A 26434-nucleotide genomic window follows, 5' to 3' on the forward strand; every position below is an offset into this window, starting at 1 on the left:
ATGGAATCATTTCGGGTCCAGCTTGTTTGTCTTGCATAATGTGTTTGAGGATTTTACTGGTTGTGTCTGTATGTTACCCTGTTTTTATTGGCGAGTGGTGTCCCCTACAGAACTGACCAAGCTGTGATCGGTCCTTTGTTTCTGGTCGCTGGTGGCGTCCACTCTCAGAGCTCATGTTGTGTCACTTCATGAGCCCTAAAGGCCTCTGGGCGCACCCGTCCCCGCCTCTGCTCTCACTGAACGCGTACGTGTCCTTTGACCCCACAGGCCAATGTTGGTAACTTTTGCTTTCACCACTGCTATGTATTTTCTGAAAACACGAAGGAAGAAATTGTCCTTGACCTTCACTCCTTCCTGAAGACGCTGGTTTCTGTTTTCCTTTCCCTGCAGCCTCAATAACTCTGGGGTTTATTGTAATTCAGATCTTCGTGGGTTCTTTTAGTCTCCGTTTTTTTTTTTTCTTTTCTTTTCTTTTTTAAGATTTTATTTATTTATTTGACAGAGAGAGATCACAAGTAGGCAGAGAGACAGGCAGAGAGAGCGAGGGAAGCAGGTTCCCTGTGGAGCAGAGAGCCCGACGTGGGGCTCGATCCCAGGACCCTGGGGTCTTGACCTGAGCCGAAGGCAGAGGCTTTAACCCATTGAGCCACCCAGGCGCCCCTAGTCTCTGTTTTTCTAAAAACGTCTTTATTTCACCTTTGTTTCTGAGGGATGTTTTTGCTGCAAATAGCATTCTGGTTTGACAGGTGTTTTATTTCCACAGTTCAGCGATGTGCTCTGCTACCTTCTGGTTTCAGTGATTTCTGGTGAGAAGCACATGATTCAGATGATTGTTCCCTATGTGATCGTGTCAGTTTTCTCTGATTACAAGATTGCCTCCTGATCTTTGGTTTTCAGTGGTTTGATTATAATGTGCCTACGCATGGTTTTCTTCATATTAATTTTATACCCTGCAGCCACAGTGATTTTTTTAAAAGATTTTATTTATTTATTTGACAGAGAGAGATCACAAGTAGGCAGAGAGGCAGGCAGAGAGAGAGGGGGAGGCAGGCTCCCTGCTGAGCAGAGAACCCGATGCGGGGCTGGATCCCAGGACCCTGAGATCATGACCTGAGCAGAAAGCAGAGGCTTAACCCACTGAGCCACCCAGGCGCCCCCAGCCACGGTGATCTTAAAACATAAACGAGCTGCTTGTGTTGCCTGTTCCCATAAAACTGTGTTCTGGGGAACCGCTCGCTCTCACTTCAGGTGTCCTCCTTCACCGAGCTCACTCTCCGCTCTCAGATTGTACCTCCTGTTCGTCGTTCTGTTCCCAATGCCTGGCATGTGGGAGGACTCAGTAAATATTTTCAAATAAGTGATCATGGAGGATAAAAAATGTTGCATGAACCGGACTTGTGTCTTGTGAACGAAGTAACAGTCATCGATGCCCCAGCAGGGCACATGGAAGCAGTCTGTATCCCTTAGGGAGGGTGATGCCCTGTCCTCGTGTCGCCATACATAACTCTTGGTCGTAGCGGGAGACAGATTGGGCATTCCAGGGGCACATATGTGTTTGATGCCACCAGTGGACTCTTCATCTTAGCACTGGAGAAGCATGCAAAATAGGGGGTCCTGTTTCTGTGTTCCTTGATTCAGGGTAGTACAGGCTAGGTGTTCCATATTACATGATCGTTCACATTTGATTAAACTTCCAGTTGGAAAAAACCATAGAATATGTTGATGGTGTGTGATCGGAGGGTCATGCGTGAGCTGTGATGGTCTCCAGTAGGATGTTGTTTGAAGTACCCATCCTCCGCCCGTCCAAGTGTCCTATGCCTTGGACGTGCCAACCAGTGTGTTAGAAGCCTGGGCGACAGTCAGTGAAGCAGCAGGTCACAGTCCTCCCGGCTGAGGCGGCTGTGCCCCGGGGTTCGTCAGGTGTAACAGCCACTGTATCCCTTTGCAGTGAGTAGCAATCTTTTATGACTTTGGGATTTGTCTTCTGGTTTAAATTTTCCCATTTGCTGCGGTATCTCTCCAATTTCGTTGCCAGAGAAGATCGCGAATGACTTGACTCATTAACTGAAGTAAGGAGAAGTTGAGGGATGACACTGGCTTTTCTTGGATGCTCTCTGTTGAAAATGCGTTCGCTTTTCACACAGCTTTTCCAGCCGTTGTTAGGTGAGCGAGAGGGCACTCTGCTGCTGTCTGCCTCCCATCGCTCCGTGTCGCGGAGGGTCTCCGCATTGCCACACCTTCACTGGAGATGTTGATTCAGAAACATTCCTTCTTTATGTGCCCTGCTGCGTGCCCCGTCTTTGTTTTGTTTTTGTGCAGACCTAATTTTGAGGAATAAAAAAGTGTCACAGTAACTAAGGCTCCGCGTGTGCACGGAATGTAAACACAAGGGACCCTCTGCAACGACCTTTTTGCCGTTGCTTGAGCTCCGGGCACGTGTGGCACCTGCTCTGTAGTTGGGTCAGGCGTCGGTGGAGCACAGCTGTCCCACTCTTGCCCACGCTGCGCTCTGCTGCTTCAGAGGCAGAGCTAAAAACTGGGGGCCCAGCCATGGAGACTGTCTGGCCCACAAGACCGAAATACTTACTATCTTGTGCTTTAACAAAAGCTTGCCTCCGTCTGCTCTGGAGTAAACACGCCTTCGAAGAATAACACCAAAGGAAACCTAAGTGGTAAGGGTCTGGCTGACTTTCGCTGTACCCAGCCTCGCCCTTTCTGGTGTGTAAGTACTTGGCTTTGATCCAGTTAAATTAGGCCTGCGCTGCCAGGCTGCCTGCTGTGCTGTCATTTCATCAAAACAGAAGGAGGTTTTTCATTGTCAAGTTTTTTTTGATGTCAGAAAACTACAAATGATTTGAAATTGGATTGGGAGGGAGTCGATCTTAGGGTGTTTGCTGGCTCTTGAGAAAATCTGGGATCAACTAGACTCTGGTTGACCAAACCCTTCATCTTGGTCCCTTCGACTGGCTGTGGCCAAAACAGACAGACTCACCCACAAAAGAACAACTTTCTCTTGAGCTCTGATGAGAAGGGGCTCTGTAGTAACTTTGTTGGAGAGACCCTGGTTGCAAGAGGGAAGTTAGCCCAAAGGGATGAGCTCCAGACCCCTGGTTAAAGGGCGTTGTTGGCGAGGTAGGCTGGGGTTCTCAGTACTCCCGACAAGCCAGCGCAGAGAGTGCTTCATAACCTGTCCTGGGAGTGACTCACGACAAGAACCTTCTAGGAAGGGCAGTTATGTGGCTGCTTGCTCGCGTTCTTGTTTTTTTCTTTTAAGATTTTTTATTTATTTGTTTGACCGACACACAGAGAGAGCGCACAAGCAGGGGGAGCAGCAGGCGGGGAAGAGGGAGAAGCGGGCTCCCCGCTGAGCAGGGCGCCCGATGCAGGACCCTGAGATCATGACCTGAGCCGAAGGCAGATACCCAACTGACTGAGCCACCCGGGTGCCCTGCTCATGTTCTTAGAATGATAACAATTTCAAGAATGATAACTGGAAATTGGATTGGGAGGGAGTCGATCTTAGGGTGTTTGCTGGCTCTTGAGAAAATCTGGGATCAACTAGACTCTGGTTGATTTTATAAACATGATACAGAATTTTGTAAAAAGTTCAAACAATACAGAAAAGAGAGAAGAACATGATTAAAAAAAAGATCAAGCCATGGTATAGAAATGGATGAATGTTATACAGACAAGAAAATGTGTTAACCTCTGGTCCCTAGTTTTTCCCAGAAACAGCCAGACATGCGGCTTCCAAAGACTTCCCTCATAGTCTGAAATAGAAGCATTTTGTTTCACTTTTCTCTGAACCTGGCATATGGGAAAAACAAGGGGACGCTAATGGAATTGCTGTCCGCTCAGCACCGCAGGCCTACCCACGCCCTTAAAAAGGGAGGCCATTGGCATTGTTGGGCTTTGGTGTGGACAGTGCCTGCGTCCCTGGTGGGGCTGATGGGGACTCTGCACTCTCTCTCCACTGGTGTCCTGACCTCGTTGCTGCGGGTTTGCAATGTTTCTATTCGGCACACTTGTTACCACAGCTCCCAGTGCTCTTAGGTCTTGTCCTTGGGTTTCTGTGGCTTCAGCCCCTACCCACAGATCCCTTAACCCCTGGTTTGCATTCTCCATTGCTACCTTTCCATTTATGTCTGCGCTGGCTGGGTGTTTCAACAGATTGTTTTTTCTAGAAGCTCCTTGTTCCATACATTCTCGTGTCTGTGTGAACGTTCGTCTGTGCCTGTGTCTGTGGGGACTTTGCCTGAGCGTAACGTTCTTGGGTCGCAAGTGTTGAGACGCTGCCCTGCCACCGTCCGTGCTGCTCAGGCAGCCAGGGAATCGGCCGCTGGGCGCAAGCAATGCTCCGTCACTTCGTTTCTTAATCTTTGGGTTTGTGGAGAAATGATTTTTTAAAAAGATTTTATTTACTTATTCATGAGAGACAGAGAGAGAGGCAGAGGGAGAAGCAGGCTCCCTGGAGCTGGAAGCCTGACGCGGGACCCTGAGCCCGAGGGTAGACATTTAACCCACTGAGCCACCCAGGTGCCTCAGATGCGATTTTTTATTAAGCAAGGATTAGCCTTTAAAAGACTTCGGATACGGGGCGCCTGGATGGCTCAGTGGGTTAAATCCTCTGCCTTCGGCTCAGGTCATGATCTCAGAGTCCTGGGATCGAGCCCCGCATCGGGCTCTCTGCTCAGCGGGGAGCCTGCTTCCTCCTCTCTCTCTGCCTGCCTCTCTGCCTGCTTGTGATTTCCGTCTGTCAAATAAATAAATAAAATCTTAAAAAAAATAAATAAAAGACTTCGGATATAGTTACTGGCATTCCATTGAAACTAAGAAAATTGATTCTGAATTAATTCTGTTGGGTTTTCTTAGGATGGTTCTGTCTGAGGCTCGGACATTTTTGATGTTCAGTGCAGTGACATCTGAAACCCGGTGTGCGCACTGACCGTTAAGTCATACTGGTGATTCATAATTTAAAATGTGACCGTTTCACAGGGGGAAACTTTGTCTTCAGTCACATGAAGTAGCTGCCGCCGTTAGCTGCTCACAGACGGGCACGTCTCAGTGGGGCGGCTGGGCTTCAGGAAGACGGCAGTAAAGCGACTCTCCCGATGGAGTGAGTCACGTCTGTGTTTGGTTTCCCAGTGCGCGTAGAGCTGATGCCCGAGCGACACTGTTGTCTGGTAAAGGCGCAATACCGTTTTGTGTTTGTTTGTTTGTTTTTAAGTAAAACAAACCATAAGAGACTCTCAATCTCACAAAACAGACTGAGGTTTACCTGGGGGAGGGGGAGGGAGAGGGTGGCTGGGTGACGGACACTGGGGAGGGTGTGTGCTGTGACGTGTGTAAGCCTGACCTGAGTCACAGACCTGCACCCCTGCGGCAAATAATACCTGATATGTCAATAAAAATAATCTCTTAAAAAGTAAATACCTCTAAAAAAATGCTAACCATCATCTGAGCTGTTGAGTCAGAATCATTGATCACAGATCAGCGTGACAAATACACTAACAATGAAGACGTTGGAAATGAAGTGAACTGCAGGAATCACCAGAATGTGACACAAAGACATAAAGTGAGCAGATGCCGTTGGCAAAGAGACTAGCTTGACACATAGTTGCCAGGAGTCTTCAGTTTGCTGAAATAAAAGCAAAGCATTACCTTGAAGAGGCAGCATGGAGAGGTATGGCTGTAGGTGATTGTTTTTATGGAGCAGACGTAGAAGTATTAGTTCTTGGTGCCTCTGGGGATGGGGTCGGGAAGCCCACCATTCAGTAGGCATTGGGTAACAGAATACAGACAAAGAAATTACTGAGGGTGGGAGTTTCACGGTGCCGCGGTCCTTCTGTCGTGGACTCGCCGGAGGACATACTTAGTCCTGGACGGTTGGCCCCATCAGTAACAGTGCCTGCTTCTGACTGAGGCGGTCTTGGTTCCGCTGGCTCCGTGCTAGCCTGGTCCTGGAGGGCCACAGAAGAAGAGGGAGACTCAGAACACTGCGGGGCCTTGACCCAAGTCACACAGCTGGACACTTTCCCGCTTGGCTCAGAGTCCTCACTTCCTGATTGTAAAACCCGCGACCTCTCTCTCTTGGGTGGCCCTGAGACTTGTTTTATTATCTGCCCTCAGCAACACCATCATGCCCTGGGCTTAGGGGCCGGGTGGTTTACCTGGTGTCTCTAGGGTTAGGGTGATTCCCTTGGGTTTGGGTTCAGATCCTTCCATCACCTCTCTGTGCGTCCATCTCTGCACCTGCGATGGACTGCCATCAAACCTGCCTGGTGAGGGGTGGGGAAGCCTGGGCGCCATGGACTGACACACTCGAGGAACCAAGTCGGGTGGTCCAGGTGGGCCGTGGCATGGAGTGGCCTGGCCCGTGGGGGCTCCCTACTCCTTTCCATTGTGCACACTAACCTTTGCGTTCTGTGTTGTCATTGGGCACGGAGAGAGAAGTGGGACCCTGCCTCCCATGGGCATGTGGAGGGATTGCTCCCGTGTCTCCTGCCTTTGTTTCTTTCTTTCTTTTTATTTATTTATTTATTTAAAGATTTTATTTATTTATTTATTTGACAGAGAGAGAGAGCACAAGTAGGCAGAGAGGCGGGGAGGGGGGTTGGAGAGGAAGCAGGCTCCCTGCTGAGCAGAGCGCCCTACTCGACTGGGGGGTGGGGCTCGATCCCAGGACCCTGAGACCATGACCTGAGCCAAAGGCAGAGGCTCATCCCTCTGAACCACCCAGGTGCCCCTCTTTCTTTCTTTTTTAAAGATTTTATTTGTCAGAGAGAAAGCGCACAAGTTGGGGAGGAGCAGAGGGGAAGCAGGCTTCCTGCTGAGCAAGGAGCCTGATGCGGGGACTGCATCCCAGGACCCTGGGATCTGACCCAAGCTAAAGGCAGACGCCTCACCCACTAAGCCACTCGGCCGCCCCTTCCTGCCATCATTTCTTCTGCCACAGGCCCAGATGACACCAGGGTTTTTATCTAGGTTTCCCTCCTCCATCACTTCCTTCCCTGTTCTGTTGATGTGTGTCCTCAGATGGGTGTTTTGTTTTAGAAATGAGGAGCGTGGCTTGTCCCAGACGCTAACATTTGTGTATTCTTCTGACCTTGCACTTGGTTGATAATTGAATCTTTTCATCTTAGAATATGAAGCTTTTTTGTGCTGGGAAGCTCTCAGGCTTGACCCGGACTCTGGGTGCATCACTCGTGCCGGCCAGCACTTTTCAGCACGCACACTTGTGTTTTCTTGCCGATCTAGTTTTGTTCTCTCTTGTTTTTAATGGACTTTCCCCCCGGTTTGATGTATCCCTTACCTTTCACATTCCTGCCAGACCAATTTTTCTCCCATTTTCTGTTTTCTTTGTGCTGGTTCTCTCTCTTTAAGGTACTTCCCAGGTTGTAACTTCTCTCCTTCTGTGGCTTCACCCCCTTGAGCTGTGCTGCCCTCTCGTCGCCTTCCTGCTCCTACGGCAATTGCCGACCCTGCTCTTTGCTCCCTCTCCTTCGCAGTTTACTTTTGTCCACTGTTTCCTTTAATTTTATAAAAGCCTTCAACCTCAGAACTTAAAAGCTTGTCATCAGGGGTGCCTGGGTGGCTCAGTGGGTGAAGCGTCTGCCTTCAGCTTAGGTCATGATCTCAGGGTCTTGGGATCGAGTCTGGCATCAGGCTCCCTGTTAAGTGGGGAGCCTGCTTCTCCCTCTCCCTCTGCTGCTCCCCCTGCTTGTGATCTCTCTCTCTCTCTCTCTGACAAATAAAATCTTAAAAAACAAAAAACAAAAAAACCTTGCCATTTTTCCTCTGGGGTCATCAACTCTTTCTTTGTACTTTTTTTTTCTACTTGATAGACTTTTTTTTTTTTTTTTTTAAGATTTTATTTATTTGCCAGAGAGAGAGGAGAGCGAGGGAGCACAGGCAGACAGAATGGCAGGCAGAGGCAGAGGGAGAAGCAGGCTCCCCGCCAAGCAAGGAGCCCGATGTGGGACTCGATCCCAGGACGCTGGGATCATGACCTGAGCCGAAGGCAGCTGCTTAACCAACTGAGCCACCCAGGCGCCCCAACTTTTTTTTTTTTAAACACCTTCAGGGTTACAGAAAAGTTGGACAGAACTTATAGAGAATTCTTGCGTATTTCTTTCCCTTCCCCCAACCCCACAGTTTTCCGTTTGCCCCCATAGTTTGTATCAGAGTGGTACATTGTTAAAACTGATGATCCTGTATTGACACATTTTTTTAAAAAGATTTTACTTATTTAGGGGCACCTGGGTGGCTCAGTGGGTTAAAGCCTCTGCCTTTGGCTCAGGTCATGATCCCAGGGTCCTGGGATCGAGCCCTGCATCGGGCTCTCTGCTCAGCAGGGAGCCTGCTTCCCCCTCTCTCTCTGCCTGCCTCTCTGCCTACTTGTGATCTCTGCCTGTCAAATAAATAAATAAATAATTAAAAAAAAAAAGATTTTACTTATTTATTTGAGAGAGAAAGAGAGCATGAGCAGCGGAGGGGCAGAGGCAGAGGGAGAAGCAGACCCCCATCTAAGCAGGGAGCCCGATGGGGAACTTGGTCCCAGGACCCTGAGATCATGACCTGAGGCTGAGGTGAAGGCAGACGCCCCACCGACTGAGCCCCCCAGGCGCCCTTGTATTGATCCATTATTTTTTTTTTAAGATTTTATTTATTTATTTGACAGAGATCACAAGCAGGCAGAGAGACAGGCAGAGAGAGAGGAGGAAGCAGGCTCCCCGCTGAGCAGAGAGCCTGATGTGGGGCTCAATCCCAGGACCCTGAGATCACAACCCGAGCCGAAGGCAGAGGCTTAACCACTGAGCCACCCAGGTGCCTGTATTGATCCATTATTAACCAAAGTCTGTAGTTGATCTCAGTGGTCACTCGTCATGGTGCACATTCTGTGGGATTTGACAAACATAATCACATTTTTCTGCCACTGTAGCGCTGCACAGGGTGGTTTCATCCCCTGAAGATCTCTGTGCTCCTCCTCCTAATCCCTCCCTCCTCCAGCCCCCCCGCCCCCCCCAGCAACCTCCACTCCCTTTCCTGTCCCTGGAGTTTCGCCTTTTCCAGTATGTCGTAGAGATGGAATCACACAGGGTGTAGCCTCTTCACGGCTCTGTAGCTGGTTTCTGTCCAGCACTGAGGACTGCCCGCTGTCTGTGTGGACGCAACTTGTGCGGTCACTCACTGAAGGGCGTCTGAGCTGCTTCTGAGTTCTGGTGATGATGAGTACAGTGACTTATTTTTAAGTAGGAGTAGCCTAGAGTCACAGAATAGATCATTAAATCGGTGTTGAATTTAGAAACTAAGCCCATCCCCTCATTTTTCACATGGTTGACCTCGGGGCAGTGTCTGCAAGTGTGTGACGGAGCTGGGCGCTGCCTCAGCCCGTGGTGCTCCCTTCACAGAGCGGACAGAATGCGGAGATTGGAAGCCCTTTTTTTAGGGACACCACTGTATTATTCCTGGAAAGGTGGTTTATTTATTATTTTTTGTTAACTTTAAGGAGCAGGAAAGAGACTTTAGCTAGTCCCAACTTGCGGCTGCACGTGTTTCTGGAGAAGCGGACACACCTTTAGTGTGGTTGACCCCTGAACTTGAAATCAGCACTGGTTCTGGGCCTGCTTCTGTGACTAATTATTTGTGTATTTTGGTCAATCATTTTGCATGTCTGGGCTGCCCTTTGATCTACTGGGAGGTGAAGGAATTGGGCGAAGACCCCATCTAAGGGCTCTTCCCCACTGCTTTCTTGCTTCTGGCTTTGCTAGATCTCGCCTTTGTTGCTGGTAACAGTATGCTCTGTTATCTCTAGTTAAAGCTTCCTTTACTGGTCTAAACCTACCAAGTAACTTGAATTAGTCTAGTAATGAGCTTTTAATTGCAGTTTTAATTAAGATGATTATAAAGTCGCCTGTAGTTGTAAGAAATGATGACACTTTGCCTGGTTTTTCCCAGCAGTGACGTTTTGCCAAACTCTAGTTTACTCTGGGTGGCTCAGTCGTTAAGCATCTGCCTTCAGCTCAGGTATGATCCTCAGGGTCCTGGGATCCAGCCCTGCATGAAGCCCCACATTGAGCCCCACATTCGTGCTCAGCAGGAAGCCTGCTTTCCCTCTCCCACTGCCCCCCGCTTGTGTTCCTGCTCTCGCTGTCAAATAATAAATAAATAAAATCTTTAAAAAAAAAAACAGAACAAAACTATCCTAACCAGGATACTGATGTTGGTACGATTTACCAGTCCTATCCGGATCTCCCCACCTTTACGTTATTGACTCCTGTGTGCGTGAGGACCTCTGCAGGGGTAGCACCTGCGCAGGTCTGCGTGTCCACCGCCAGACTCAAGATCCTGGAATTCTCCGTATGCAGCCACCCCTATCCCACTCACCTCCCATCCTTGACCCCTTGCAACCAGCAATTTGTCTTGTGTTTCTAAAGTCGTATCGTATCCAAAATCCATTTGTACAGTGTGTGACCTCGTGGGCTTGGCTTTTATCTGCTCGTGCAGTTCTGTGCAGGTCCGTCTGGGCTACACACGCAGCACGGCTCTGTTTGGCTTTGCTAAGTAGTGTCTCAGTGTGCACATATGTGCTGCAGTTCAAGGATGTCTGGACTGATCCGAGTTTGGGGTTTTATTACAAATAAAGCTGCTCTGAATGTCCTGTGCAGGTTTTTACGTGAACATGTATTTCCTTTTCCTTCGGCTGAGTCAGCCAGGAGCCGACCTGCTGGGTCCTGCAGCAGGTGTGTGCCGGGTCGTTTCCAGAGCTGCCTGGGGCACTTGAAAGCTGTATCTGCTCTGCCCTCCACTTCTGGGCAACCTGTGTGGACGGCTTTGCGTTCGCTGGAGTTTCACATAAGGACCCTGCCTTGTCTTTGGATCTGGCCCCTTCCATTCAGCAGCAGCTGAGTCGTCAGTGGCGTGTGCGTGTCGGAGGCTCATTCCCTCCCCGCTGAGCAGTCGACCGCTCTGGGGTCGACCCTTTCGGTTTATCCGCTCTCCGGTCGGCGGACACTGGGGTTGTTTCCAGACTTTGGCTGTTGTGAGTGAAGCTGCTGCGAACATTGGCACGTGAGTCTCTGTGTCGACGTGTGTGTTCATTTCCTGTAGGCGCGCACCGCGTCCGGCGGATGGACTGCGCGTCCTGCCCGGGGAGTGTGTGTGTGCCTTGGGGGGCGAGAGCTCGGTTGCCTCACACCCTGCTGAGACTTGACATGGCTCATCTTCCCAGGGCCGGCCGCTCTGGTGGACCCGTGTTCTGCGCCTCTGAGTGACAGGATGAGCCTCTTCCGAGGTACTCCTGACCCTCTGTGTGCCCGTGTCACTGTGGCCAGCATATGCCCTTCGTTTTTCCGCACAAACTTTGAGATCGTTTTCTCAATTTTTGCAAAAAAGCCTGCTGGGATTAGAGTTAAGATTGTATTGATTCTCTAGATCAGTTTGGAGAAAATTAAGTCTTTTCTGATCCATGGACATGATAAAGCGCAATTTTATTTTTTTTTTAATTTTTGTTTCTCTTGGCAACGTGTTGTTTTCAATGTAGGGTTTGTATGTCTTTTGTTGAATTTTATTCCTAAATAATTCTGTGATTTTGGATGCTGCTGTAAATGAAACCTGAAGTAGTAATATTTTCCAGTTGTTTACTACTCTCAAATAAAAATACGGTTCCTTTAGGGGCGCCTGGGTGGCTCAGCTGTTAATCTTCTGCCTTCGGCTCAGGTCATGATTCCAGGGTCCTGGGATCGAGCCCCGCATCCGGCTCTCTGCTCAGTGGGGAGCCTGCTCCTCCCTCTCCCACTCCCCGTCCTTGTGTTCCCTCTCTCACTGTGTCTCTCTGTCAAATAAATAAATAAAATAAAATAAATATATATATACATATATAGTTGTTTTAAATATTTATATCCTGTGACCTTGCTAAATTAACTTTTTAGTTGTAGTTGGTTTTTTGTTTCATTGTTTCTGTTTTTTGTTGATCCCTTAGGGTTTTCTGTGTAAACAACCCAGTCATATCAGCTGTAGGGTTTCGGTTGGATGTCCTTTATCAGACCGAGAAAGTTCCCAATGTATTGAGAATTTTTTATTTTTTAAATTTTTTTAAAGACTTTATTTATTTATTTGAGAGCGAGTAAGCCAAGTCCAACAGGGGAGAGACAGAGGGAGAAGCAGGCTCCCTACTGACCAGGAAGCCCGATGGCCAGCTCCATCCCAGGACACTGAGATCCTGACCTAAGCTGAAGGCAGACAGTCAACTGACTGAGCCACCGAGCACCCTACTGAGAAGTGTTATAGTCATGAGTTAGTGTTGAACTCGCCGGTGCATCAGCAAGTCTTCGAGATGGTCATGTGGTTTACCTCAGTTCTGTGATATGGTAGACACGTTGGTTTGTTCTGAAATGTTAAATCAGGCTTGCCTTCTTGGGATAATTTTTACTCATAGATTCAATTTGCTAATATTTTGTTAAGGATTTTTACGTCTATACTTGTAATGGATTTTTTGGTAATGTCTTTGTGAGGTTGTGCTGGCCTCCAAAAACAAAAGTCCCCTTCTCCTCTGTTTTTGAAAAAACTTTGTCCAAGATTGATGTCTTTCTTCCTTGGATATTGGGTAGAAAAGTCATCCGGGCCTGGAACTTTGTTTGTGGGAAGGTTTCCTTTCCTTCTTTATTTTTTTTTTAAGATGTTATTTATTTATTTGACAGAGATCACAAGTAGGCAGGGAGGCAGGCAGAGAGAGAGGAGGAAGCAGGCTCCCCGCTGAGCAGAGAGCCAGACGCTGGGCTCCATCCCAGCACCCTGGGATCATGACCTGAGCCAAAGGCAGAGGCTTTAACCCACTGAGCCACCCAGGAGCCCCTGTGGGAAGGTTTTCTATTACAGATTCAATTCTGTTAATGCGTTTAGGACTATTCAGATTTTCTGGTTGGGTAAATTGTATTTTTCAAGGCATTTATCTGTTCCATCTAATTGCTTGGCATAAAGTTGTCCATAATTTTTTCTATCATCTTTTTTGTGCCTGTAGGGTCTGTAGTGATGACCCCTCTTTTTTTTCCTTCCTCATGTCACTGATTTCTGTTTTTTTTGTTTTTTTTGGTCAGCTGTTGATCAATTTTGTTGTTGTTTTCAAAGAGCCAACTTTTGGCTTTGTTAACTTTCTTTGTTGTTTTTCCGTTTTTTATTTTGTTGATTTCTGCTCTTTATTATTCCCTTCCTTCCATTTCCTTTGGGTCCTGCTGCTTCTGGTGTTGTGAACTTGAATCTTAGGTCTTGGCTATGTGTTATATTTTACTATTAAATTAAAAATAACTTTTCTTATGATTTCTTCTTTGGGTTACATGTTACTTAGCAGTGTGTTGGATGTTAAACACTTGAGGCTTTGGGGGCACCTGGGTGGCTCAGTGGGTTAAGCGTCTGACTTTAGCTCAGGTCATGATCAGGGTCCTAAGATCAAGTCCCGCGTCAGGTTCTCTGCTCAGTGGGAAGCCTGCTTCTCCCTCTCCTTCTGCTGCTCCCCCTGGTTATGCTCGTGTGCTCTCTCTCTTAAAAAAAAAAAAATTCTATTAAAAAAATTCTTGAGGTTTTCTTAGGTATCTTAATGTTGGGTTTCTAACTTAATTCTGCTAAGGTCAGAGAGCACACGGTGCGTGATTTCAGCCCATTAAATTTATTGAAATTTGTTTTAAAGTCTAACATGTGGCATGTCTTCGTGATTTTAAAAAAAAACTGTTTATGAATGTTGGGTGTCCCATACGTATCAATCAGGTCATGGGGTGTAGTGTTTTTAGGATCATCCATTTTTCTTGTTTGTTGTTGTTCATTCTGTATTTCTCCGAGAGGGGTGCTAAGATTTTTATAGCTGCGGGTTGTCTGTTTCTCCTTTAATTCTGTCAGGACTTGGATTCAAGCATTCTGAGGCTCTGTCTTTAAAGTGTGTAGTTGGGTCTTGAGTTTTTCTCCATTCTGGTAACCTCTTTTTTTTATTGGACTTTTTAGTCTAAAGAGATCATTTTTTTTCTTTTAAAAGGCTTTTTAACTGTACTTTTTGGGATTTGTTGTTGTTGTTAAAGATTTTATTTATTTACATGATAGAGACAGCAAGAGAGGGAACGTAAGCAGGGGGAGTGGGAGAGGGGGAAGCAGACTCCCCACTGAGCAGGGAGCCCGAAGCGGGGCAATCCCAGCCTGGGATCATGACTTGAGCAAAAGGCAGACACGTAACAGCTGAGCCACCCAGGTGCCCCACTTCTTTGGATTTTTTAATTTCGAGGTTGCTCTGGAGATTACAGTCAACCCAGTTTTTTACAGTCTGCTCAGTGTGGTGGTCCTCTAGCCCTCCACAGGCGCACTTGCAAACGTAGCCTCTGGTCTCCACATGGGACCACTCCCCACAGCCCTTCATGTTGTGTCTGTGACCCGCGCGGCCCCCACCCAGCGGTGTTGTTGCTTGCTTCGAACAGTCGTCTGGGTAGAGGCCTTCAGCTCTGTGGTCGGACGCTTTATCTATACTTTTTGATGTTTTCTTTGCGGTTTTCTTACAGATTAACCTACCATGGCCGACCAGAGACAGCGCTCACTCTCTACCTCTGGGGAATCACTGTACCATGTTCTGGGGCTGGACAAGAACGCAACCTCAGATGACATTAAAAAATCCTATCGGTAAGAGGGTCATGTGCCTTGTGTGCTTCGATCTGCATTTACCAGGAACCACTGCGTGTGTCTCCCCCTGCCTGGCCCGTAGGTGACTGGGACCCGTAGCTCCATCTTTGTGTGCATCATGTGCCCCTTGTAGCTTAAAATTCTCATATCGGTACTTTCGTGGCAGCAGAAAAGTAACACTTTGTAGATGACACACACTATGTGCCCTGGAGTGGCCTGTCGCCCTGGGAAGCAGGTCTGAGCCTTCTCCTTCCCGCAGCCCCTCCCGTAGCCTTTGGAGGCAACTAACTTGTGGCTTCATGGAGTCAGCTGCAGAGAGAGACACACATCCTCGGTGATCCCTACCCTTGCAGCGACCCTCCTGTGTGTCCTTCCCCTTGTGTACTTCTCACACACAGGAGAAAATAGGCCTGTGGTGCACCCCTTGCCTGGCACTGTATTTGGCCAAATGCGCAGTTAGCCTGCAAGGACACTAGGGGTCAGCAGTGGGGTCTGCCTCTGAGCTCTGCCAGAGGGTGGGCTGGGCCGCTGCGGGTAGCCCGCGCCTGGGGACTCCCCGCTCTGTGGCAGAGCCAGGAGGCTTGCCCCGAGGCCGCTGCAGAGCTTTCTTCGGACTGTGAACTGCTTGAACTCCGTGGAGAGTTGGGAGGTGACACGTACTGGAGAGATGTTTCCTGCACTGGGCCCTCCCTCTCATGGACGAGTGTGAAATAAGGGACAAGAAATGGTTTTGTTTGGGGCGCCTGGGTGGCTCAGTGGATTAAGCCGCTGCCTTCGGCTCAGGTCATGATCTCAGGGTCCTGGGATCGAGCCCCGCATCGGGCTCTCTGCTCGGTAGGGAGTCTGCTTCCTCCTCTCTCTCTGCCTGCCTCTCTGCCTACTTGTGATCTCTCTCTGTCATAAATAAATAAAATCTTTAAAAAAAAAAAAAAAGAAATGGTTTTGTTTGCAGGAAACTTGCCTTGAAATATCACCCCGACAAGAACCCCGATAACCCAGAGGCTGCAGACAAGTTTAAGGAGATCAACAACGCCCACGCCATCCTGACGGACGCCACAAAAAGAAACATCTACGACAAGTACGGCTCGCTGGGGCTCTACGTGGCCGAGCAGTTTGGGGAGGAGAACGTGAACACCTACTTCGTGCTCTCCAGTTGGTGGGCCAAGGTGAGGGGAGCAGGCGGCCCCGTGCCGCGCTCCGGGTGCCCCGGGAGAGTCGCCTGCCCGGTAGGGATCAGGGTCTGGCAGAGCGAGGGCGTTTGGTCCAAGTGCTCCATGCTCCTGAGCCTTGGTGTCCCAGCGTCCGGCGCCCTTTTCTGTCACCACGTGTCAGCGCGGGGCCTGGTCTCGGCCGCTGGTGGCGCATAGCCGGCTCAGGAGCCCACGAGTGGCCGCCTGAAGGCTCCGAGCAGACCCCACGGCGAGCTGGCCGTGTCACCCGGCTCTCACGAGTCACCGTCCGCTCTTGCACAGGGATCGGAAGGGACCTTTTCCGTCCCATCGTGGGCAGACGCTCTTGTCAGTGCAGGGGAAGACTTGTCGGAAGTCTCTGTGACTTGACACACTTCGGACATACCATTTCTGTTCTTTTTTGGACACTTACCCGTGTCCTCCTCCTGCCGCGAGCACGTGTGGCCCGCGGACGCCTTCCTGCCCGTCTTCGTAGGTCCCTCCTTGGGGTCCGTGCGCTCTGTCCCTGTCTTCCCGCCCTGGCTCTGGCAGGACAGAGGCCTCCGCGGCGGCCACCCCACCCCCCACCCCTGGGAGCTATGTGGGGCCAGGGGGAGGCGCTCCCAGAGGCGGCCCCGCAGCCAGCACCCCTGTGCCCCGCCGCAGCTGCTGTTCGTGGTGTGCGGGGCGCTCACCTGCTGCTACTGCTGCTGCTGCCTCTGCTGCTGCTTCAACTGCTGCTGCGGTCGCTGCAAGCCCCGGGCGCCTGCGGGCGACGACGCTGACTTCTACGTGTCCCCTGAGGACCTGGAGGCACAGCTGCAGTCGGACGAGCGGGGTGAGTGCCCGCCGTGGGCCGCCGAGTGGGCGCGGGCCGGGCGGGGCGGGCCCTGAACCCTGCCGCCCTGTCTTGTCGAACAGGAGGGCTCTGACTGTGCGGGCGTGTGTGTGGTGGCGGCGGGGACTGTTGAGGTGTGAACGTGGACACTCGAGGTAACGGTGGACGCAGGGGCCGTCCCCACCCGTGGCCGGAAGCGCCGCAGCTCCGCGGGCACCGAGTAGCGGGGGAGGGACCAAGGTGACGGAGGCAGGCCGAGCTGGGGGGAGGCCCGCAGACAGCCTCTCCCCTCTGCACCCCCCTGCCCCTGCCCCCCCCCCCGCCCCGGCGGAGCAGCCAGGCCGCGGAGCACGGACGGTGTTGGAGCCACACGTGCCATCGTGGCCGCCCGTGCCGATGAGCATGCGTGTGCTTGCTTTGCAGAGGCCACAGACACGCCCGTCGTCGTACAGCCCGCGTCGGCCACGGAGACCACCCAGCTCACGGCCGACTCCCACCCCAGCTACCACACCGACGGCTTCAACTAGGCCTAGGAGTGGCCGCGATAGAGGCTAGCCCGGCCACTTCACCCCTAGAGTCACGGACCGTAGTCACAGAGATGGGGAGCGCGCAGCCGCCGGCCCGCCGGGGCCCTGCCCACCTCTGTGCCCGCCCGCCCGTCGCCCCCACCACGTGAAGTGCGTCGCATGCAGTATTCAAAGCAGTTTAGCTACGGTCTCCTCCCCCTTCTGTTTCCTCCTTTTCTAATAGCATGTGCGGGTTCTGTTCCATGTCTGTGCTGTGGACGTGCGGCGGCGTGACCGTGTTAACCAGACCGTGGATCTTCCTCGGGGCTTACGATTCGCTGCACCGACCACGGCTGCGTGCTGGGTCCCCGCCAGGCAGGCTGGGGCAGGAGGGGTGGCTCCTTTCCCTGGTGTCGGTGGGGGCCGGAGGCGGGTGCTGCCTGGCAGGGGCTGGGAGGTCCAGTCCGCACCGTGCTTGGCGGCGGTATGGACGCAGGCAGAGCCTCTGGACGCCGTGCTGGGAAGGAGCTGGCATGTCCTCCCACTCTGCCCGGTCCCGTCAGCACTTCCGTGGTGTTGGTTTGTGCGGGTCTGTTTGCCTTGGTTGCTTGGCCTTGCGGCAGGGTCTTTCCCATGGGGAGGCTTGTTGTGGAAAGTGTGGGAGGCTTTGGTGACCGCAGGACCATATTTTCTACCTGGGCACAGCCTCGGTTTCCATGTCACGTGGTCCTCGGGGCACACGCCCTCACCAGGCGCTTCTTCTACTGTGCTCCCACCCTGTCCCCAAGCCACGAGCTGGGCTGATGGGGCCACATTCCTCCGTCTCCTCCACATTCCTTCAGGCCCACCTGGCCTTCTGGTGGTCCTTCCTGGACCTCTAGGAACCACAGATGGTAGCAGTGACCGGTGTGCTGTTGTCAGAGGGGCTGACCGTCCAGGTCGCTGGTGGAGCGCGGCTGGATAGCCCCGGGAAGCACCCGTGGGGAGCCCAGCCCTCTTCTCTGTGCTTCCCAGAGCTCATACCCACCCCACTGTCCTTCGCCTGGTTCCTGGAGGAAGGACCAGCTGGACCAAAGGCACAGCCTGGTGCCCTTGGCTTGTGAGCCGGCGGCCTGACCGCGGACCCCACTCGCCATTGTCTCGAGCAGAGCCTTCTGTGAACTGTGGGAAATCAATCCTTCTTGTCTTTGACCCAGAACTTGTGGGTGGTGCGTCTGCTGCAGGGGACAAGGAAACGGGTTATGATGGGCCCGTGCTGGCCCAGAGATCACGGTGGCCCCCGCGCCCCCAGCAGCCCTGGATGTGGCCTGGCTCCCTGCTGGGCCTGCACTGGTCACCGGAGACCCAAGCGGTTTCCACAGAAGGAACCAATGGCTGCTGGTGCGTGTCTCCTGCGTGTCCAGTAGGTGAAGAACGAGGAGGACCGTGTCCGCTCAGGCGCGCCAGAGCGTGTTCCCATGCCACTGTTTCCACCACCACCAGCCCACACCCCGCTCACCTGCTGGGCCTTGGCCCTTGTCTGCCCACCCACAGCTGTGCCGAGCACAGGTTCTTATAGGCCTGGAACGGGCTGTGACAGGAGGGCAGCGTCCGTGCAGAACGTGGACAGGCTCCGAGCGCAGTGCTGAGGGGAGGCGGGCTGTGGCCGGGTTGTAGCTGTTGCATTTGTGGCCACTCCCAGGTCCTTGGGCAGGTTTGTGGTCCTTTGTTTGTTTTCTGTTGTTGTTTTTGGCTTTTGTTCATTAAAATAATCATGAAGACATTCAGTGAGAGAGAAAATTTGCACTATGATCTTAAGTTATGCTAAAATCAGACATCATGAAAGGATAAGAAATTCACTGACCCACCCTGGACAAGGGAGGAGGTAAGACCACAGGTCCATCTTCTGTGCCAGTCCCAACCCAGCAACAAGAACGCAGCTTTGTGACGTTTCTGAAAATAACTTTCTGACCTGTTTTTCACTGGAATGGCCAAGAACCAAGTTCAAAGCTGGGACTTGAGGTAGCAAGCCTCCCCACTGCGGGGGTTCCCTGCAGCTCTGTGGCCGGGAAACCTCGAGGCCCACCACACAGGTCCGAGCGAGTCCTCGACGGGTGGCTTCCACACGACAGAACGGGAAGGTCCTCTGGGGACCTGGGTTCAGGGGGAGGAGCAGGTCTGGAAGGTTGTCCAACCCGGGCTCCTGTAGAATTTGTAAAAACTAAATAAATCATGACAGTGATGATAACAACCCTAAAGGTGGTGGTGGTAATGATTGCCCAAGGCCCAGGGACCCCAGGGTCCAGACGGGGACCTCGAACTCTCCCCGCCTGGCCCTGAAGGCATTTCCACCTGGTGATTCTGACGCGGAGCCCTTCCGAAGTCGAAGTCGGCTGTACTCGCTAGCCGCCCCGGTTGCGGTTCCCTTTTCCTGGAGTGGTCCGCGTGTTTCCCAGGTCTGGAGGGGCGCCCGTCTGCCCACCACACGGCCGCGAGAGCCCCTGAGCCCTCACCCTAGGGCTGCCCGGAGCCCGGGCTGCGTGTGGCTGGGGAGTGCCAGGCCGGTGCAGGCTGAAGCCCGTCCCGTGTCACAAAGTGCGGGGCTTGACCCAGGGGGCCCCCAGAGCAGCCGGTGGCTGGTGGGGAGCGTAGGAGGGCCCCGCGGGGCGGCTGCTGGCAGCTGCTGGCATGTACACTTCTGTTCCCGCTCCGTGATGGGGTTGGTCTTCTCTTGTCTTCCCTTTGGCTTTCTTCTGCTTCCAAACTGCTTTAGATGTTACCGCTCAGTGTGCGTGAGGCTTCGTAGTTCCTGGTCAGTGCTGCGGGGGAAGCCGCAGCTGCCGTGCGCGGGGCTCAGAGCAGGTGGCCTTTCCACGCTGTTGGCCGCCCAGTGTGGCTGTGTCGGGGCTGCTGCTGCGCGTTCTGACCGCAGCTGGGCCCGGCGGGCGAGCTCGAGCTGGAGGAGGGCCTGCTGGTGCGGCTGGCGGTCGGGGAGACGCGTGGCCTCCTGGCATCTGGCCCTCGGGATGGGACAGCCAGCAAGTGGGGTGGGTGCCTGCCCACAGGCAGAGCTCGGGGGGCCTCCCGAGGGGCGGGTGTGAGTGGAGAGAGGGGCTGCTGCCCGTCCTTCCTCAACATGCTGCTCCGTGAGCCCATTTGACACAGGACTGTCCTGCCCGTTGTTGTTGCTTTGGTTGTGAACCGTCCCGTGGAATTAGCAAAAGCTCCATTTTTACTGTCCTTCCACGCACGGCTGGCAGTGTGTGCAGTGGGTGTGGGCAGCGAGCGTATCTCTATGTGTGTACATACGTGTATATGTATATACCCCACTGTGGGCGTGACTGCTGCTGTCCGGCGGTCCGACCCCAGACGGCCTGGGTTTCCTGGGAGTCGGGTCTTGAACAGGGTCTCGGTGGCGCACTCCTTTGCTGGATGCGCAGAGGTGAACACCGGCCCTGGTGTGTGCCTGGGGTTTGCACGTGCTGTGGCGGCCTCGTCCTGCCAGCGGCACCTTCTCTGGGGGAGGGTGCGGGGCTCCCGAGGGGGTGACTGTCACAGTGCCAAGCCCATCCCTGGGGGCCCACCCGTCTGCTCACTTGATCTCCAGGTGAGTGTCCTTTTGTGACATCTGGGTGGTTGGAAGCCTTTCCCACCCTTGAAACATTAAAACCAATTTTCTGAGCCTCAGATAACAGTGACAAAGGGCATTCCAAAGGGGACTCTAGCCCGACTGCAGGTCTAGCTTGGGAGGGGGCCACTGGGAAGGAGGAGGGGCGACTTGATGCCGTCCTTGAGGAAGGAAGGGGCTGGGCTCAGGTACAGGCAGTAGCTTTTGGTAGATTTTGTTTCCCTAGAAAATGGGACAATGTTTCAAGCTAAGTGAGGGGAGGTAGTTTACACTGAAATACATGTGTGTGTGTGTGTGTGTGTGTGTGTGTGTGTGTGTATACACACACACATTGTCTGAAAACACTAAATGCAATGCATGGCAAGCAGCTGTCCGTGCGCTGGTTTCTGGTTTCGTCCTGTTGCTGGAATCCCCCAGCGCTAGGTGGCTGTGCGTCTGACCCCAACCCCCATGTGTGCCCTAAGGGCCCGGCTGGAGGCTTAGGATGGTTCCGTGGTGATCTCCATCTTGTATGTCTGAATGTTGACCTTAAGATAATGATAACCGTTGTAAAATAAATGTTTTCACTGCAAAGCAGGCATGTGTCTCATTCAGTGACCCCGCAGAGCCCTTTTCCAGGGGAGTCGTGCACGGCAGGGCAGGGGACTCGCTCCCGTGTTCGCGGCCCAAGTGCGGACCAGGCCCCTCCTAGGTTCTGTTCTCAGGTGCTGTCCGAGCACCCCCAGCGGAGTGAGGAAAGGGTCCTGTAAGCCCGGGTGGCTTGGACTGGGTTCTGCAGCCCTCCTGGGACACGTCCTTGCTTCTGCTCTCCCCTCCTCTGCACCTGCCTGACTCTCGGTAACTCCTCCCACCACCCCAGCCTGGGACTGTCCCCGCCGCCCGCACAGCCGGGCATCACCCTCCATCCTCCGGTCACGAAAGCAGGCTTCTGGGCTGCAGGGGTCTGGAGCAGCTCGCCAGCCTGGGCCTGAGCCCTCGGCTACACAGCGGCCCTGTCCTGGGCTGGTAGCCACAAGGTGGACGAAGGGTGACAGCCACGTCCCTCACACCTGGGCCTGTGCTCCGTGCCGAGATGTGTCCACCTCTGCACCCGGCCCTTCAGAGGGGGGCTATCCTGGATTGCCCCACTGCCTCCACCCAGGGAATCAGTGTGGGGTATACTCACGTACTCATGCCTGGACACGGCTGTCGTGTCCACCTGGGTCAGTCCATGCCAGCAGCGAGTCGGGTGGGCCAGATGGAGGACGGTCAGGTCATGACTCCCAGGGGCTTCTGAGAGTGTGGAGCAGGGCCTGGCCAGGGACTCTGGGTGGGTCACAGCCGTGGGTGTCCGGCCCCACTGACACCACTTCTGTGCCTCTGTCTTCTCTTCCTGGAGATAAATGTCTAGTGGCAGACTCTTGTAGGAAGTGCCGTCTCGCCTCAGGGCAGGTGTGTCCCTGGGGGTTCTGCACACATCAGGGCGGATGGGGTCCTGTCGGTGGGCAGGGCCTAACCTGAGACTCCAGCCCAGGGACCCTGGCCTTAGGCGGGAGAGGCCACCCACACCCAGGAGGTTCTGTGGGTGTGACCACAAGGCCCAGGCCGCAGGTGCCACCTTCCACACCCTCTCATACCTGGGGCCCTCTGAGGTCAGGGTGCTGGGTCTTCTGTTCCCTTGACTGAACTCAGGGCAAGGCAAAAATAGTTTGAAAAAAATAAAGCCGCATCAAAGCACTAAGAATGATGTAAGAAGCACCTTGAAAGGAGCCCTTCGTCTGGGACACACGAAGTAGTTGTGACTCGGAATCTCCATGAAGGAGAGAAAGGCGGGTGATGTAGAACTGCCGGCCATCCCCACGCCCCGCCCCAGTGCCCCCTCCTGCGGCTGCCACCAGCCTGCCAGTGTGGGCATCCGCAGATCTCGTTCCTGATTTTATGAGTCTAGCCTGAAGGTGCCTCCGGGTGCTGGGCCGGTGGGAGCTTTCATTCGGGGTGGGGGTTTCTCCAGGCGCCCGCAGCGAGGCCTGGTCTGGTTCCGCTCATTTCCGGGCCCCGGGGGCGTCGTCATCCGAGGGACTGAGGGCAGATGCTTGCCGCCCCTGCTCACGGAGGACATGCGCCTTCAGGTCTTCGCTGCTGACCAGAGCTGTGCTAACCCCGGGGGTGCCGCAGGCTGCCCTCAGCGGCTGCGCTGTCCGCCCCCGGGGAGGCCCCTCTGCCCTCCTCGCCTCTTCGCAGGCGTTCCCTGTGGGGTTCTCGCAGCGACAGGGAGGTCGCCAAGCCCTCATGCCGGCCATTCCCGGTGGTGGGCGGCGGGACCTCGCTCCTCCCCCTGACCCAGGGCCGCGTCTTGTATCCCTGACCTAAGGGACTGTGGGCCAATGGCGGGGTGGGGGTGCGGCTCAATGGCAGTTCCCGGAGATTCCCAAAGTCCTCTACCCCACGGCCAGTCTCGGAACTCTGGGCTCCTGGTGAAGGTCGTGGTCGCCATGTGCGGACGGGGGTCTAGGTGCGCGGCCCCCTCCCTCTCCGCACCGCCGGTGAGGAGCGCGACCTGGGAGCCGCGGGCCACCTCGAGCCTCGCGGGGCAGGAGTTGGGGCGCGGGGGGCGTGGCCTCCAGGAGAGGCGGTGGCGGGGGGGGGGGGGGGAGTTGCCCAGCGCGCGTCTCCCCCTCCCCCGTCACCATTTGAAATCACTTAGGACACGAGCTGGAAGCGGCTTGCAGGGCGCGCCTGGGGACCCAGGGCTCAACGCGGCCACGGTAGCCACCCCTCGGGAGACCCACGCACAGCCCCGGGGGGCCCCCCGGGCACCAAAGACCAGTGCCGGCAGGACGCGGGGGGCGGCCCGCTAGGTCTGGAGGGGTCCCCGGCCGGAGCCGGAGGGGAAGGCCCCGGCGGGAAGGACCCTCCAAGTCCCGGACACCGGGCTCTCTCCGGCTTCAGAGGGATCCCCTGCTCCTACTCAGACCCTGCTCTGCGCCCCGGTTCCCTCGCCCTCCGTACAACTCCGGGGGTCTCCGAGGCCGCGGTCCCCTCCACCCCTGCGCGCTCGCTCCCACGCGGGCCCCTCGGTCCAGGATGAAGGTGCTCGGCCGGGCCGGGCCGGGACGGGGTCGGGGTCGGGGGCGCGGTAGGGGGCGGGGACATCCGGGAGGGGCGGGGCCGGCGCTAGCTCCACGCGGCCCCGCGCCAGCCCCGGCGGTTCTTGGGCCCCCGCTGGAAGTGGGGTGGTGACCAGAGGAGCCTGAGGACGGGAGCCAGGCCCACCGGCCCGCAAGCGACCCCTGATGCGTCGCTGGAGGTAGGTGCAGCTCAGCCCCAGCCCTTCCTCTGGCCCCGGCATGTGGCGGTCGGAGAGTGGGTCCCTGTGCGCCTCCATGTGCAAATTACCCCTTTCCTGCTCTTCTAACCCAAGCCCAGCCCCAGTCCACCCGCTCACCCCTGCCCTGCCCCTTCGCATCTCAGAATCTGCTCAGACCAAACCTCCAGCCCCTCCGGACTGAGCCTCGAAGTCCCCAGCCTCCCGCCCTCTGGCCCTCTGCTCGGGGTCCATGCTGGAGCACTTGGGGACTAGGAACTCAGGTATCTTCCAGCGTGTGTCCGGACTCCAGGCGGCCCGCTGAGGCCCCAGGAGGGGTGGAGTCCTTCCCCTGGCCATACCAGCCCCAGCCCCTACTGACAGCCTGCATGGCCTGCCCCACTTGGCATGACAACCGTATGTCCCCAGCGCCGGGTCTGGGGCCCCATCTCCTGGCAGGGGCGCACCCCAAGCTTCACTTTCCGCCTTGTGGCAGCCGCTGCTGGGGTAGGGGTAGCACCTCACAGACTGACGAACCTGAGATTGACCCTGGAGACACCATTCTCAGGCTGGCCAGTCCTGGAGGCACTACCCAGGGACGGCAGGCAAAGCCCTCAGCAGGCCGGTGTGTTGTGGGAGCTTCTGGACCAGTGTCTAGGGTGGGCTCCAGGTCTGCACCCCACCCACCTCTTCCCCTACCCCTGAGGCTATGTCCAGGTTGTAGCTCTGTCTTCCCAGCTCCCCTCAACTGCTCCCCCAGGTGCCTGCCCCACCCCTCCCCCAACCCCCAGCGAGTAGCCAGAGTTCCCCAGGGATGGGCTTGTCCACCCCTGGAGGGCCACGCCTAAGCCTTCTCCCCACGCTGCAGTCCCTCGATGTGTCCAGTAAGCTGTGTTGGGTGTCCCCAGGGGAGTCTTGGATCTTGCTTCCGGGCCTGTCTCTGGGACTAAGAGGCTCCCAGGGGCCAGAGGAATTGCCCCCTCCTTTCATAGGCACCTGGAAGACCCTCTCCCAGCGCTGTTTGGAGAGTGACCCACTTCTGCCACCGCCGCAGCGGCCTAGCAGGAAATGGGCTCAACAGGTCCCCTAGCCTGTGGCCTAGCCTCCCCCAGTTGCCTCAGATGAGCGGCCCAGAGCCTGAGGGGGCAGGTCCTCTGATTCAGGCTTCTTGCCTCCCCATTCTGCCCTGGCCCCGGTGTTGTCCTCCCCCAGAGGTAGTGGCTGAGTTGGGGGAGGGCCTCTGTGCCACAGCACGTGAGACCTGTGCCTGGTGCTTGTTCATGCACGTGCATCTGTGGGTTTGGGTTATTCTTAGGGAGCTGGTCGGCCCCTGGCTAGACTCTGGGGAGGTCCCCAAGGCATGATCCAGACGCCCCCCCACCCCCACCCCCTGCCGCTCCTCAGTAACTGTTCCTTATCCGGAAGACTTGGCTTGACAGGAAGCCATCTTCCCAGCCTCAGGGTCCCAGCACCTCTCCTAAGCCGGTCAGGCCAGGCTCCCAGCACACAGCACCAGGACAGAGGGAACGGGGGTTCTGGAATGTGGGGGAGGGGTCCACTCACCAGCTGCGGCCTCTGGGCCTTGTGTGGGTGGATTCTCTGCCCCCGGCGTCTGGCCACCCCTTGGACAAGCCTCCTGCCTATGTCTGCCTGCCCTTGGCCTGGCCCCCACCCGGTGACTTCCTGTCCCCGCCCCCACAAGCTTTTCCATGACATGGCCTTTGTTGGGGTGTGGGGGCGTGCAAGGAGACCAGAAGGGCGGGAAAGAGGCAAGACCCAGGTCTGGACGACAGAGGGGTAGGGAGGCTGGACTGCCTACTCCCAGCAGCCCGGAGGTCTGCACCATGCACAAACCCCCACCCCGCGGCAGATCTGCCACAGACAGGCTGTCTGGGGGGAGCTGCAGAAGCAACGAAGGCAGAGCTGGAGGTGGGTTTCTGGCCCTGAACGGTACGGCTGGCCCGCGGACACTGTGTGGCCATCTCCCCTGCAAGTGAGGCTCCTGCCAGCAGCAGGGACCAACGTGCCACTCCCTCCTACGGCCGCCCACATGCTGATTTCCGCTGGGCTCCCGTACTGTGCAAACTCGCGGTGGGGGCAGGGGTGGTGGGGGGCTGCAGAGGGGCCCATCTAGCAGAACCAGGAGCTGTGGGCCCCAGCTCTACCCCCCTAAATACTGACACTGAGCCCAGACTGTAGGGAAAGCCCAGTGCGGGAGCAGGAACATAAGTTCTACGCCGGGTAAGGAGAGGTTCTGAACGGGCTCCTCAATTCCCTCCCTCCCCGTGGTGGCCCTGCAGCCTGGGCGCTGGGGCTACTCCACGAGCCCAGGTCTCAGGCAGGACAGCACCCGAGTGCCCCCAGCTAACCAGGCACCGA

The 26434-nt window shown here is 54.8% G+C and overlaps 1 protein-coding gene across 6 annotated transcripts in view; it reads left to right on the forward strand.

Annotated features, from left to right (window-relative positions):
• DNAJC5 (DnaJ heat shock protein family (Hsp40) member C5) overlaps positions 1-19402 on the forward strand; it is a 38603-nt gene extending 19201 nt beyond the window's left edge. For 3 of the 6 annotated variants that reach the window (XM_047745086.1, XM_047745085.1, XM_047745089.1), the window contains exons 2-5: positions 14535-14652; positions 15605-15818; positions 16488-16659; positions 17083-19402. In XM_047745086.1, the coding sequence (XP_047601042.1) occupies positions 14546-14652; positions 15605-15818; positions 16488-16659; positions 17083-17186 (597 nt within the window). In that variant the 5' untranslated portion in view covers positions 14535-14545 and the 3' untranslated portion in view covers positions 17187-19402. Of the gene's footprint in view, positions 1-4995; positions 5117-5159; positions 5184-14534; positions 14653-15604; positions 15819-16487; positions 16660-16742; positions 16815-17082 lie in introns of those variants that run through there. The other 3 variants (XR_007130007.1, XM_047745084.1, XM_047745087.1) reach the window with 3 other exon arrangements.
• Positions 19403-26434: the final 7032 nt, after the last annotated feature.

The sequence above is a fragment of the Lutra lutra genome, chromosome 9 (genome assembly GCF_902655055.1).
Source record: "Lutra lutra chromosome 9, mLutLut1.2, whole genome shotgun sequence".
Classification (NCBI taxonomy): Eukaryota; Metazoa; Chordata; class Mammalia; order Carnivora; family Mustelidae; genus Lutra; species Lutra lutra.